At 45.6% G+C, this 15,883-nt stretch overlaps 1 protein-coding gene across 1 annotated transcript in view; it reads right to left on the bottom strand.

The window, feature by feature from the left end:
* CCDC93 (coiled-coil domain containing 93) overlaps positions 1-15,883 on the bottom strand; it is a 34,923-nt gene that overhangs the window by 15,792 nt on the left and 3,248 nt on the right. Inside the window, exons 4-8 of the mRNA XM_056533618.1 lie at positions 14,140-14,251; positions 13,285-13,383; positions 9,924-9,980; positions 9,557-9,657; positions 6,446-6,482 (exon numbers count right to left, since the gene is read on the bottom strand). Coding sequence (XP_056389593.1) covers positions 6,446-6,482; positions 9,557-9,657; positions 9,924-9,980; positions 13,285-13,383; positions 14,140-14,251 — 406 coding nt within the window. The remainder of the gene's footprint in view (positions 1-6,445; positions 6,483-9,556; positions 9,658-9,923; positions 9,981-13,284; positions 13,384-14,139; positions 14,252-15,883) is intronic.

Raw genomic sequence — 15,883 nt, 5'->3', positions numbered from 1 at the left:
TACAGGAGGTGACATCACTGCTCTCCAGATATATATTATATTATACAGTAGTGACATCACCGCTCTCCAGATATATATTATATTATACAGGATATGACATCACCGCTCTCCAGATATATATTATATTATACAGTAGTGACATCACCGCTCTCCAGATATATATTATATTATACAGGAGGTGACATCACCGCTCTCCAGATATATATTATATTATACAGTAGTGACATCACCGCTCTCCAGATATATATTATATTATACAGTAGTGACATCACTGCTCTCCAGATATATATTATATTATACAGTAGTGACATCACCGCTCTCCAGATATATATTATATTATACAGGATATGACATCACCGCTATCCAGATATATATTATATTATACAGGAGGTGACATCACTGCTCTCCAGATATATATTATATTATACAGTAGTGACATCACCGCTCTCCAGATATATATTATATTATACAGTAGTGACATCACTGCTCTCCAGATATATATTATATTATACAGTAGTGACATCACCGCTCTCCAGATATATATTATATTATACAGTAGTGACATCACCGCTCCCAGATATATATTATATTATACAGTAATGACATCACCGCTCTCCAGATATATATTATATTATACAGGAGGTGACATCACCGCTCTCCAGATATATATTATATTATACAGTAGTGACATCACCGCTCTCCAGATATATATTATATTATACAGTAGATAACATCACCGCTCTCCAGATATATATTATATTATACAGTAGATAACATCACCGCTCTCCAGATATATATTATACAGTAGTGACATCACCGCTCTCCAGATATTTATTATATTATACAGTAGTGACATCACTGCTCTCCAGATATATATTATATTATACAGTAGGTGACATCACCGCTCTCCAGATATATATTATATTATACAGGAGGTGACATCACCGCACATCAGATATATATTATATTATACAGTAGTGACATCACCGCTCTCCAGATATATTATATTATACAGTAGTGACATCACCGCTCTCCAGATATTTATTATATTATACAGTAGTGACATCACTGCTCTCCAGATATATATTATATTATACAGTAGGTGACATCACCGCTCTCCAGATATATATTATATTATACAGGAGGTGACATCACCGCACATCAGATATATATTATATTATACAGTAGTGACATCACCGCTCTCCAGATATATTATATTATACAGTAGTGACATCACCGCTCTCCAGATATTTATTATATTATACAGTAGTGACATCACTGCTCTCCAGATATATATTATATTATACAGGAGGTGACATCACCGCTCTCCAGATATATATTATATTATACAGGAGGTGACATCACCGCTCTCCAGATATATATTATATTATACAGTAGTGACATCACTGCTCTCCAGATATATATTATATTATACAGGATATGACATCACTGCTCTCCAGATATATATTATATTATACAGGATGTGACATCACCGCTCTCCAGATATATATTATATTATACAGGAGGTGACATCACTGCTCTCCAGATATATATTATATTATACAGGAGGTGACATCACTGCTCTCCAGATATATATTATATTATACAGGAGGTGACATCACCGCTCTCCAGATATATATTATATTATACAGTAGTGACATCACTGCTCTCCAGATATATATTATATTATACAGGATATGACATCACCGCTATCCAGATATATATTATATTATACAGGAGGTGACATCACTGCTCTCCAGATATATATTATATTATACAGTAGTGACATCACCGCTCTCCAGATATATATTATATTATACAGTAGTGACATCACTGCTCTCCAGATATATATTATATTATACAGTAGTGACATCACCGCTCTCCAGATATATATTATATTATACAGTAGTGACATCACCGCTCCCCAGATATATATTATATTATACAGTAATGACATCACCGCTCTCCAGATATATATTATATTATACAGGAGGTGACATCACCGCTCTCCAGATATATATTATATTATACAGTAGTGACATCACCGCTCTCCAGATATATATTATATTATACAGTAGTGACATCACCGCTCCCCAGATATATATTATATTATACAGTAATGACATCACCGCTCTCCAGATATATATTATATTATACAGTAGTGACATCACCGCTCTCCAGATATATATTATATTATACAGGAGGTGACATCACCGCTCTCCAGATATATATTATATTATACAGGAGGTGACATCACCGCTCTCCAGATATATATTATATTATACAGTAGTGACATCACCACTCTCCAGATATATATTTTATTATACAGTAGTGACATCACTGCTCTCCAGATATATATTATATTATACAGGAGGTGACATCACCGCTCCCCAGATATATATTATATTATACAGGAGGTGACATCACCGCTCTCCAGATATATATTATATTATACAGGAGGTGACATCACCGCTCTCCAGATATATATTATATTATACAGTAGTGACATCACCGCTCTCCAGATATATATTATATTATACAGTAGTGACATCACCGCTCTCCAGATATATATTATATTATACAGTAGTGACATCACCGCTCTCCAAATATATATTATATTATACAGCAGTGACATCACCGCTCTCCAGATATATATTATATTATACAGTAGTGACATCACCGCTCTCCAGATATATATATATTATACAGTAGTGACATCACCGCTCTCCAGATATATATATATTATATTATACAGGAGGTGACATCACCGCTCTCCAGATATATATATTATATTATACAGGAGGTGACATCACCGCTCTCCAGATATATATTATATTATACAGTAGTGACATCACCGCTCTCCAGATATATATTATATTATACAGTAGTGACATCACCGCTCTCCAGATATATATTATATTATACAGTAGTGACATCACCGCTCTCCAGATATATATTATATTATACAGCAGTGACATCACCGCTCTCCAGATATATATTATATTATACAGGAGGTGACATCACCGCTCTCCAGATATATATTATATTATACAGTAGTGACATCACTGCTCTCCAGATATATATTATATTATACAGTAGTGACATCACCGCTATCCAGATATATATTATATTATACAGGAGGTGACATCACCGCTATCCAGATATATATTATATTATACAGGAGGTGACATCACTGCTCTCCAGATATATATTATATTATACAGTAGGTGACATCACCGCTCTCCAGATATATATTATATTATACAGTAGTGACATCACTGCTCTCCAGATATATATTATATTATACAGTAGGTGACATCACCGCTATCCAGATATATATAATATTATACAGTAGTGACATCACCGCTATCCAGATATATATTATATTATACAGGAGGTGACATCACTGCTCTCCAGATATATATTATATTATACAGGATATGACATCACTGCTCTCCAGATATATTATATTATACAGTAGTGACATCACCGCTCTCCAGATATGTATTATATTATACAGTAGTGACATCACTGCTCTCCAGATATATATTATATTATATTATACAGGAGGTGACATCACCGCTATCCAGATATATATTATATTATACAGGAGGTGACATCACTGCTCTCCAGATATATATTATATTATACAGTAGGTGACATCACCGCTCTCCAGATATATATTATATTATACAGTAGTGACATCACCGCTCTCCAGATATATATTATATTATACAGTAGTGACATCACCGCTCTCCAGATATATATATTATACAGTAGTGACATCACCGCTCTCCAGATATATATTATATTATACAGTAGTGACATCACTGCTCTCCAGATATATATTATATTATACAGTAGTGACATCACCGCTCTCCAGATATATATTATATTATACAGGAGGTGACATCACCGCTCTCCAGATATATATTATATTATACAGGAGGTGACATCACTGCTCTCCAGATATATATTATATTATACAGGAGGTGACATCACCGCTCTCCAGATATATATATTATATTATACAGTAGTGACATCACCGCTCTCCAGATATATATTATATTATACAGGAGGTGACATCACCGCTCTCCAGATATATATTATATTATACAGTAGTGACATCACTGCTCTCCAGATATATATTATATTATACAGGAGGTGACATCACCGCTCTCCAGATATATATATTATATTATACAGTAGTGACATCACCGCTCTCCAGATATATATTATATTATACAGGAGGTGACATCACCGCTCTCCAGATATATATTATATTATACAGTAGTGACATCACCGCTCTCCAGATATATTATATTATACAGGAGGTGACATCACCGCTCTCCAGATATATATTATATTATACAGTAGTGACATCACCGCTCTCCAGATATATATTATATTATACAGTAGTGACATCACTGCTCTCCAGATATATATTATATTATACAGTAGTGACATCACTGCTCTCCAGATATATATTATATTATACAGTAGTGACATCACCGCTCTCCAGATATATATTATATTATACAGGAGGTGACATCACCGCTCTCCAGATATATATTATATTATACAGGATATGACATCACTGCTCTCCAGATATATATTATATTATACAGTAGTGACATCACCGCTCTCCAGATATATATTATATTATACAGGAGATGACATCACTGCTCTCCAGATATATATTATATTATACAGTAGTGACATCACTGCTCTCCAGAGATATATTATACAGTAGTGACATCACCGCTCTCCAGATATATATTATATTATACAGTAGTGACATCACCGCTCTCCAGATATATATTATATTATACAGGAGGTGACATCACCGCTCTCCAGATATATATTATATTATACAGGAGGTGACATCACCGCTCTCCAGATATTTATTATATTATACAGTAGTGACATCACCGCTCTCCAGATATATATTATATTATACAGTAGTGACATCACCGCTCTCCAGATATATATTATATTATACAGTAGTGACATCACCGCTCTCCAGATATATATTATATTATACAGGATATGACATCACTGCTCTCCAGATATATATTATATTATACAGTAGTGACATCACCGCTCTCCAGATATATATTATATTATACAGGAGATGACATCACTGCTCTCCAGATATATATTATATTATACAGTAGTGACATCACTGCTCTCCAGAGATATATTATACAGTAGTGACATCACCGCTCTCCAGATATATATTATATTATACAGTAGTGACATCACCGCTCTCCAGATATATATTATATTATACAGGAGGTGACATCACCGCTCTCCAGATATATATTATATTATACAGTAGTGACATCACCGCTCTCCAGATATATATTATATTATACAGTAGTGACATCACCGCTCTCCAGATATATATTATATTATACAGTAGTGACATCACCGCTCTCCAGATATATATTATACAGTAGTGACATCACCGCTCTCCAGATATATATTATATTATACAGGAGGTGACATCACTGCTCTCCAGATATTTATTATATTATACAGTAGTGACATCACCGCTCTCCAGATATATTATATTATACAGTAGTGACATCACCGCTCTCCAGATATATATTATATTATACAGTAGTGACATCACCGCTCTCCAGATATATATTATATTATACAGTAGTGACATCACCGCTCTCCAGATATATATTATATTATACAGTAGTGACATCACCGCTCTCCAGATATTTATTATATTATACAGCAGTGACATCACTGCTCTCCAGATATATATTATATTATACAGTAGTGACATCACTGCTCTCCAGATATATATATTATATTATACAGTAGTGACATCACCGCTCTCCAGATATATATTATATTATACAGTAGTGACATCACCGCTCTCCAGATATATATTATATTATACAGGAGGTGACATCACTGATCTCCAGATATATATTATATTATACAGGAGGTGACATCACTGCTCTCCAGATATATATTATATTATACAGTAGTGACATCACCGCTATCCAGATATATATTATATTATACAGGAGGTGACATCACTGCTCTCCAGATATTTATTATATTATACAGTAGTGACATCACCGCTCTCCAGATATATTATATTATACAGTAGTGACATCACCGCTCTCCAGATATATATTATATTATACAGTAGTGACATCACCGCTCTCCAGATATATATTATATTATACAGTAGTGACATCACCGCTCTCCAGATATATATTATATTATACAGTAGATGACAATTACTTTCCAGATATAACTATTATCTAGATGTCAGTGATGTCATCTCATACACGATATGACCTATATAATATCTGGAGAGAAGTGATGTCATCTCCTGCACACTATAGATTTTATTATACAGCAATGACATCACTGCTCTCTATATACAGGTGACCTTCATAGATACGGATCGCACCTTCTCCATCTTTCCAGTTTTGCTAATTCCATATCTCCTAGGAAAAAAAAAAAAAGATTAATGTTTGCACTGAACAATATCCTGATATTTTATAATTGCCGTCACTATCCCAATCACATGACACGTGCGGCAGATGAAGACAATGTATATAATAGCAGCCGTTCTACACACAGTGAGGAGACACATGATATTAGTTATTACTCTGCACCAATCACAAGTGTCTATTAGATAAAGGGGTCGGTACATCTATTAAAGCTCATCCCTTATCCTCCCCCATCATCTACTCAGCTCTATCCTCCTCCCATCATCTACTCAGCTCTATCCTCCTCCCATCCTCTACTCAGCTCTATCCTCCCCCCATCATCTACTCACCTCTATCCTCCTCCCATCCTCTACTCAGCTCTATCCTCCCCCATCATCTACTCAGCTCTATCCTCCCCCCATCATCTACTCAGCTCTATCCTCCTCCATCATCTACTCAGCTCAATCCTCCTCCCATCATCTACTCAGCTCTATCCTCCTCCCATCATCTACTCAGCTCTATCCTCCCCCATCATCTACTCAGCTCTATCCTCCTCCCATCATCTACTCAGCTCTATCCTCCCCCATCATCTACTCAGCTCTATCCTCCCCCATCATCTACTCAGCTCTATCCTCCCCCATCATCTACTCAGCTCTATCCTCCCCCATCATCTACTCAGCTCTATCCTCCCCCATCATCTACTCAGCTCTATCCTCCCCCATCATCTACTCAGCTCTATCCTCCTCCCATCATCTACTCAGCTCTATCCTCCTCCCATCATCTACTCAGCTCTATCCTCCTCCATCATCTACTCAGCTCTATCCTCCTCCCATCATCTACTCAGCTCTATCCTCCTCCCATCACCTACTCAGCTCTATCCTCCCCCATCATCTACTCAGCTCTATCCTCCCCATCATCTACTCAGCTCTATCCTCCTCCATCATCTACTCACCTCTATCCTCCCCCCATCATCTACTCAGCTCTATCCTCCTCCATCATCTACTCAGCTCTATCCTCCCCCCATCATCTACTCAGCTCTATCCTCCTCCCATCATCTACTCAGCTCTATCCTCCTCCCATCATCTACTCAGCTCTATCCTCCTCCCATCATCTACTCAGCTCTATCCTCCTCCCATCATCTACTCAGCTCTATCCTCCCCCATCATCTACTCAGCTCTATCCTCCCCCATCATCTACTCAGCTCTATCCTTCCCCATCATCTACTCAGCTCTATTCTCCTCCCATCATCTACTCAGCTCTATCCTCCTCCCATCATCTACTCAGCTCTATCCTCCCCCATCATCTACTCAGCTCTATCCTCCTCCCATCATCTACTCAGCTCTATCCTCCCCCCATCATCTACTCAGCTCTATCCTCCCCCATCATCTACTCAGCTCTATACTTCCCCATCATCTACTCAGCTCTATCCTCCCCCATCATCTACTCAGCTCTATCCTCCCCCATCATCTACTCAGCTCTATCCTCCCCCATCATCTACTCAGCTCTATCCTCCCCCATCATCTACTCAGCTCTATCCTCCCCCATCATCTACTCAGCTCTATCCTCCCCCATCATCTACTCAGCTCTATCCTCCTCCCATCATCTACTCAGCTCTATCCTCCTCCCATCATCTACTCAGCTCTATCCTCCTCCATCATCTACTCAGCTCTATCCTCCCCCCATCATCTACTCAGCTCTATCCTCCCCATCATCTACTCAGCTCTATCCTCCCCCCATCATCTACTCAGCTCTATCCTCCTCCATCATCTACTCAGCTCAATCCTCCTCCCATCATCTACTCAGCTCTATCCTCCTCCCATCATTTACTCAGCTCTATCCTCCCCCATCATCTACTCAGCTCTATCCTCCTCCATCATCTACTCAGCTCTATCCTCCTCCCATCATCTACTCAGCTCTATCCTCCTCCATCATCTACTCAGCTCTATCCTCCCCCATCATCTACTCAGCTCTATCCTCCTCCATCATCTACTCAGCTCTATCCTCCTCCCATCACCTACTCAGCTCTATCCTCCTCCCATCATCTACTCAGCTCTATCCTCCTCCCATCATCTACTCAGCTCTATCCTCCTCCCATCATCTACTCAGCTCTATCCTCCTCCCATCATCTACTCAGCTCTATCCTCCTCCCATCATCTACTCAGCTCTATCCTCCCCCCATCATCTACTCAGCTCTATCCTCCTCCCATCACCTACTCAGCTCTATCCTCCTCCCATCATCTACTCAGCTCTATCCTCCTCCCATCATCTACTCCGCTCTATCCTCCCCCGTCATCTACTCAGCTCTATCCTCCTCCTCCATCATCTACTCAGCTCTATCCTCCTCCCATCACCTACTCAGCTCTATCCTCCTCCCATCATCTACTCAGCTCTATCCTCCTCCCATCATCTACTCAGCTCTATCCTCCTCCCATCATCTACTCCGCTCTATCCTCCTCCCATCATCTACTCAGCTCTATCCTCCTCCTCCATCATCTACTCAGCTCTATCCTCCTCCCATCACCTACTCAGCTCTATCCTCCTCCCATCATCTACTCAGCTCTATCCTCCTCCCATCATCTACTCAGCTCTATCCTCCTCCCATCATCTACTCAGCTCTATCCTCCTCCCATCATCTACTCAGCTCTATCCTCCTCCCATCATCTACTCAGCTCTATCCTCCTCCCATCATCTACTCAGCTCTATCCTCCTCCCATCACCTACTCAGCTCTATCCTCCTCCCATCATCTACTCAGCTCTATCCTCCTCCCATCATCTACTCAGCTCTATCCTCCTCCCATCATCTCCTCAGCTCTATCCTCCTCCCATCACCTACTCAGCTCTATCCTCCTCCCATCATCTACTCCGCTCTATCCTGAGACAGGATTAGTGCCCCCTGCAGGCGGCCGCCATGTCATGCAGACTATGCTATACCTGACATGCAGCGCTCAGTACTCACATGTGGGAGGGGCCCATCATATAAGAGAAAGATAAATCTGACAGGAGAAAACTAAATACACCCCGGGGGAGGACATGACCTCTCAGAACCCCCTGCAGTGGTGGTAATAACCCCGTCCACCAGAGGGCAGCACCTGCCGTATTCCAGGAGAGTGGAGTGAACCCGCGACTCCTCATCAGTTATCTCCGCCGCGTCGTCCTGGCGCTTGTATCTCCTGCGCGGTTTGTAGATCTCCTGCGGAGAGAGGGAGGAGGTCAGGAGGTCTCCCCCCCTACTAATGTATGGTATATGCTCTTTACACTACATACAAACACTACAATACAGTGTTTCCCAACTAGGGTGCCTCCAGCTGTTGCAAAACTACAACTCCCAGCCTTTGGCTGTCCAGGCATGCTGGGAGTTGTAGTTTTGCAACAGCTGGATGCACCCTGGTGGGGAAACACTGAACTACATCCTCCACTACAGCCATAACCAAAAGGGAAACACAGGGTTAAACTTACAAAGGTCTCGTTGAGGGTCTTCATGGCTTTCTCCCTCCGGCTTGTAAATTTGGTGTCCTGTTAAGATAAAGCGAGACTGAAATGTTGGAAATAATGCACGGTGCAGCGCCCCCTGGGGGTATACTGGTGGTAATGATGCTCGGTGCAGCGCCCCCTGGGGGTATACTGGTGGTAATGATGCTCGGTGCAGCGCCCCCTGGGGGTATACTGGTGGTAATGATGCTCGGTGCAGCGCCCCCTGGGGTATACTGGTGATAATGATCCAGCGCCCCCTGGGGTATACTGGTGATAATGATCCAGCGCCCCCTGGGGTATACTGGTGATAATGATGCAGCGCCCCCTGGGGTATACTGGTGATAATGATCCAGCGCCCCCTGGGGTATACTGGTGATAATGATGTACGCACCCTGGGGTATACTGGTGATAATGATGCAGCGCCCCCTGGGGTATACTGGTGATAATGATGCACGGTACAGCGCCCCCTGGGGTATACTGGTGATAATGATGCAGCGCCCCCTGGGGTATACTGGTGATAATGATGTACGGTGCAGCGCCCCCTGGGGTATACTGGTGATAATGATGCAGCGCCCCCTGGGGGTATACTAGTGATAATAATGCACGGTGCAGCGCCCCCTGGGGTATACTGGTGATAATGATGCAGCGCCCCCTGGGGGTATACTAGTGATAATGATGCAGCGCCCCCTGGGGGTATACTAGTGATAATGATGCAGCGCCCCCTGGGGGTATACTAGTGATAATGATGCAGCGCCCCCTGGGGGTATACTAGTGATAATGATGCAGCGCCCCCTGGGGGTATACTAGTGATAATGATGCAGCGCCCCCTGGGGGTATACTAGTGATAATGATGCAGCGCCCCCTGGGGGTATACTAGTGATAATGATGCAGCGCCCCCTGGGGGTATACTAGTGATAATAATGCACGGTGCAGCGCCCCCTGGGGTATACTGGTGATAATGATGTACAGTGCAGCGCCCCCTGGGGTATACTGGTGATAATGATGTACGGTGCAGCGCCCCCTGGGGTATACTGGTGATAATGATGTACGGTGCAGCGCCCCCTGGGGTATACTGGTGATAATGATGTACGGTGCAGCGCCCCCTGGGGTATACTGGTGATAATGATGTACGGTGCAGCGCCCCCTGGGGTATACTGGTGGTAATGATGCACGGTGCAGCGCCCCCTGGGGTATACTGGTGATAATGATGCAGCGCCCCCTGGGGGTATACTAGTGATAATGATGCAGCGCCCCCTGGGGGTATACTAGTGATAATGATGCAGCGCCCCCTGGGGGTATACTGGTGATAATAATGCACGGTGCAGCGCCCCCTGGGGTATACTGGTGATAATGATGCAGCGCCCCCTGGGGTATACTAGTGATAATGATGCAGCGCCCCCTGGGGGTATACTAGTGATAATGATGCAGCGCCCCCTGGGGGTATACTAGTGATAATGATGCAGCGCCCCCTGGGGGTATACTAGTGATAATAATGCACGGTGCAGCGCCCCCTGGGGTATACTGGTGATAATGATGTACAGTGCAGCGCCCCCTGGGGTATACTGGTGATAATGATGCACGGTGCAGCGCCCCCTGGGGTATACTGGTGATAATGATGCACGGTGCAGCGCCCCCTGGGGTATACTGGTGATAATGATGTACAGTGCAGCGCCCCCTGGGGTATACTGGTGATAATGATGCACGGTGCAGCGCCCCCTGGGGTATACTGGTGATAATGATGTACAGTGCAGCGCCCCCTGGGGTATACTGGTGATAATGATGCACGGTGCAGCGCCCCCTGGGGTATACTGGTGATAATGATGTACAGTGCAGCGCCCCCTGGGGTATACTGGTGATAATGATGCACGGTGCAGCGCCCCCTGGGGTATACTGGTGATAATGATGCACGGTGCAGCGCCCCCTGGGGTATACTGGTGATAATGATGTACAGTGCAGCGCCCCCTGGGGTATACTGGTGATAATGATGTACGGTGCAGCGCCCCCTGGGGTATACTGGTGATAATGATGTACGGTGCAGCGCCCCCTGGGGTATACTGGTGGTAATGATGTACGGTGCAGCGCCCCCTGGGGTATACTGGTGATAATGATGTACGGTGCAGCGCCCCCTGGGGTATACTGGTGATAATGATGCACGGTGCAGCGCCCCCTGGGGTATACTGGTGATAATGATGCAGCGCCCCCTGGGGTATACTGGTGATAATGATGTACAGTGCAGCGCCCCCTGGGGTATACTGGTGATAATGATGCACGGTGCAGCGCCCCCTGGGGTATACTGGTGATAATGATGTACAGTGCAGCGCCCCCTGGGGTATACTGGTGATAATGATGTACGGTGCAGCGTCCCCTGGGGTATACTGGTGATAAGGATGTACGGTGCAGCGCCCCCTGGGGTATACTGGTGATAATGATGCAGCGCCCCCTGGGGTATACTGGTGGTAATGATGCAGCGCCCCCTGGGGTATACTGGTGGTAATGATGCTCGGTGCAGCGCCCCCTGGGGTATACTGGTGATAATGATGCAGCGCCCCCTGGGGTATACTGGTGATAATGATGCTCGGTGCAGCGCCCCCTGGGGTATATTGGTGATAATGATGCAGCGCCCCCTGGGGTATACTGGTGATAATGATGCAGCGCCCCCTGGGGTATACTGGTGATAATGATGCAGCGCCCCCTGGGGTATACTGGTGATAATGATGCAGCGCCCCCTGGGGTATACTGGTGGTAATGATGCTCGGTGCAGCGCCCCCTGGGGTATATTGGTGATAATGATGCAGCGCCCCCTGGGGTATATTGGTGATAATGATGCAGCGCCCCCTGGGGTATACTGGTGATAATGATGCAGCGCCCCCTGGGGTATACTGGTGATAATGATGCAGCGCCCCCTGGGGGTATACTGGTGATAATGATGCAGCGCCCCCTGAGGGTATACTGGTGATAATGATGCAACGCCCCCTGGGGTATACTGGTGATAATGATGCAGCGCCCCCTGGGGGTATACTGGTGATAATGATGCAGCGCCCCCTGGGGTATACTGGTGATAATGATGCAGCGCCCCCTGGGGTATACTGGTGATAATGATGTACGGTGCAGCGTCCCCTGGGGTATACTGGTGATAAGGATGTACGGTGCAGCGCCCCCTGGGGTATACTGGTGATAATGATGCAGCGCCCCCTGGGGGTATACTGGTGATAATGATGCAGCGCCCCCTGGGGGTTGCAGTCGCTCTGTATATCTAAAATTTGTGCCTCCAGGATTTGTTCTTTAGGAAACAAGGAAATCGCTTTGGCCCCTGTCAGGTGACACATGATGGGGCCCGGACACTGACCTCAGGGAGACTGTGATCCTTCTGGAACTGGGAGACGGAGTACGAGCGGATGTAATCTCCCATCTCCTGCCGCGTCTCGATGGCGCGTTTCACCAACCACTGCCAGGGACAAGACAAAAGTCATCAGGTGCCCACAGATCCAGCTTATGTGATCAACAACCTCCATGTCCAGAGCACCCATATAACCAGGGCCCACAGTACCCCCAGAACCAGCGCCCACAGTACCCCCGAACCAGCACCCACATGACCCCCAGAACCAGCGCCCACAGTACCCCCAGAACCAGGGCCCACAGTACCCCCGAACCAGCACCCACATGACCCCCAGAACCAACACCCACAGTACCCCCAGAACCAGCGCCCACAGTACCCCCAGAACCAGCACCCACATGACCCCCAGAACCAGCGCCCACAGTAACCCCAGAACCAGCACCCACAGTACCCCCAGAACCAGCACCCACAGTACCCCCAGAACCAAGGCCCACAGTACCCCCAGAACCAGCACCCCGAGAACCAGCACCCACAGTACTCCCAGAACCAGTACCCCCAGAACCAGGGCCCACAGTAACCCCAGAACCAGCACCCACAGTACCGCCAGAACCAGCGCCCACAGTACCCCCAGAACCAGCACCCCGAGAACCAGCACCCACAGTACTCCCAGAACCAGTACCCCCAGAACCAGGGCCCACAGTATCCCCAGAACCAGCACCCACAGTACCCCCAGAACCAGGGCCCACAGTACCCCCACATTAACCAGAGCCACCACATCCCCAACATGCCCGTAGCACCCCCACTACCAAACACAGCACAAAGACCAGAGACTTTCAGCGGGTAACATCGCCCCCTACAGCTCATTACCTGGATGACGGGGAAGATGTGGATGAAGTCCAGACCTTGGATCTGATGCGGCTCCAGACGGTGCGGACATTTCATTTTCGGTAAAACAGACACAATCTTCTCAGTTAACGCTCTGAAAGGACAAAACGCAGAGAGTGAGGCCGTCCCTAGAGACACAGAACGTCACCGAGAGCATCAGAGACACAGGACGTCACCAAGAGCATCAGAGTCACAGGACGTCACCAAGAGCATCAGAGACACAGGACGTCACCAAGAGCCTCAGAGACACAAGACGTCACCAAGAGCATCAGAGACACAGGACGTCACCAAGAGCATCAGAGACACAGGACGTCACCGAGAGCATCAGAGACACAGGACGTCACCGAGAGCATCAGACACAGGACGTCACCAAGAGCATCAGAGACACAGGACGTCACAAAGAGCATCAGAGACACAGGACGTCACAAAGAGCATCAGACACAGGACGTCACCAAGAGCATCAGAGGCACAGGACGTCACCAAGAGCATCAGAGACACAGGACGTCACCAAGAGCATCAGAGGCACAGGATGACACCAAGAGCATCAGACACAGGACGTCACCAAGAGCATCAGAGACACAGGACGACACCAAGAGCATCAGACACAGGACGTCACCAAGAGCATCAGAGACACAGGACGTCACCAAGAGCATCAGAGACACAAGACGTCACCAAGAGCATCAGAGACACAGGACGTCACCAAGAGCATCAGAGACACAGGACGTCACCAAGAGCATCAGAGACACAGGACGTCACCAAGAGCATTAGAGACACAGGACGTCACCAAGAGCATCAGAGACACAGAACGTCACAAAGAGCATCAGAGACACAGGACGTCACAAAGAGCATCAGAGGCACAGGACGTCACCGAGAGCATCAGAGGCACATGACGTCACCGAGCATCAGAGACACAGGAAGTCACCAAGAGCATCAGAGACACAGGACGTCACAAAGAGCATCAGAGACACAGGACGTCACCAAGAGCATCAGAGACACAGGACGTCACCAAGAGCATCAGAGACACAGGACGTCACCAAGAGCATCAGAGACACAGGACGTCACCAAGAGCATCAGAGACACAGGACGTCACCAAGAGCATCAGAGACACAGGACGTCACCAAGAGCATCAGAGACACAGGACGTCACCAAGAGCATCAGAGACACAGGACGTCACCAAGAGCATCAGACACAGGACGTCACCAAGAGCATCAGAGACACAGGACGTCACCAAGAGCATCAGAGACACAGGACGTCACAAAGAGCATCAGAGACACAGGACGTCACAAAGAGCATCAGACACAGGACGTCACCAAGAGCATCAGAGGCACAGGACGTCACCAAGAGCATCAGAGACACAGGACGTCACCAAGAGCATCAGAGGCACAGGATGACACCAAGAGCATCAGACACAGGACGTCACCAAGAGCATCAGAGACACAGGACGTCACCAAGAGCATCAGAGACACAGGACGTCACCAAGAGCATCAGAGACACAGTACGTCACCAAGAGCATCAGAGACACAGGACGTCACCAAGAGCATCAGAGACACAGGACGTCACCAAGAGCATCAGAGACACAGGACGTCACCAAGAGCATCAGAGACACAGGACGTCACCAAGAGCATCAGAGGCACAGGACGTCACCAAGAGCATCAGAGGCACAGGACGTCACCAAGAGCATCAGAGACACAGGACGTCACCAAGAGCATCAGAGACACAGGACGTC

The sequence above is a fragment of the Hyla sarda genome, chromosome 8 (genome assembly GCF_029499605.1).
Source record: "Hyla sarda isolate aHylSar1 chromosome 8, aHylSar1.hap1, whole genome shotgun sequence".
Lineage (NCBI taxonomy): Eukaryota > Metazoa > Chordata > Amphibia > Anura > Hylidae > Hyla > Hyla sarda.
The sequence above is the reverse complement of the archived record's forward strand: the minus strand, read 5'-3'. Positions and strand labels throughout refer to the sequence as shown.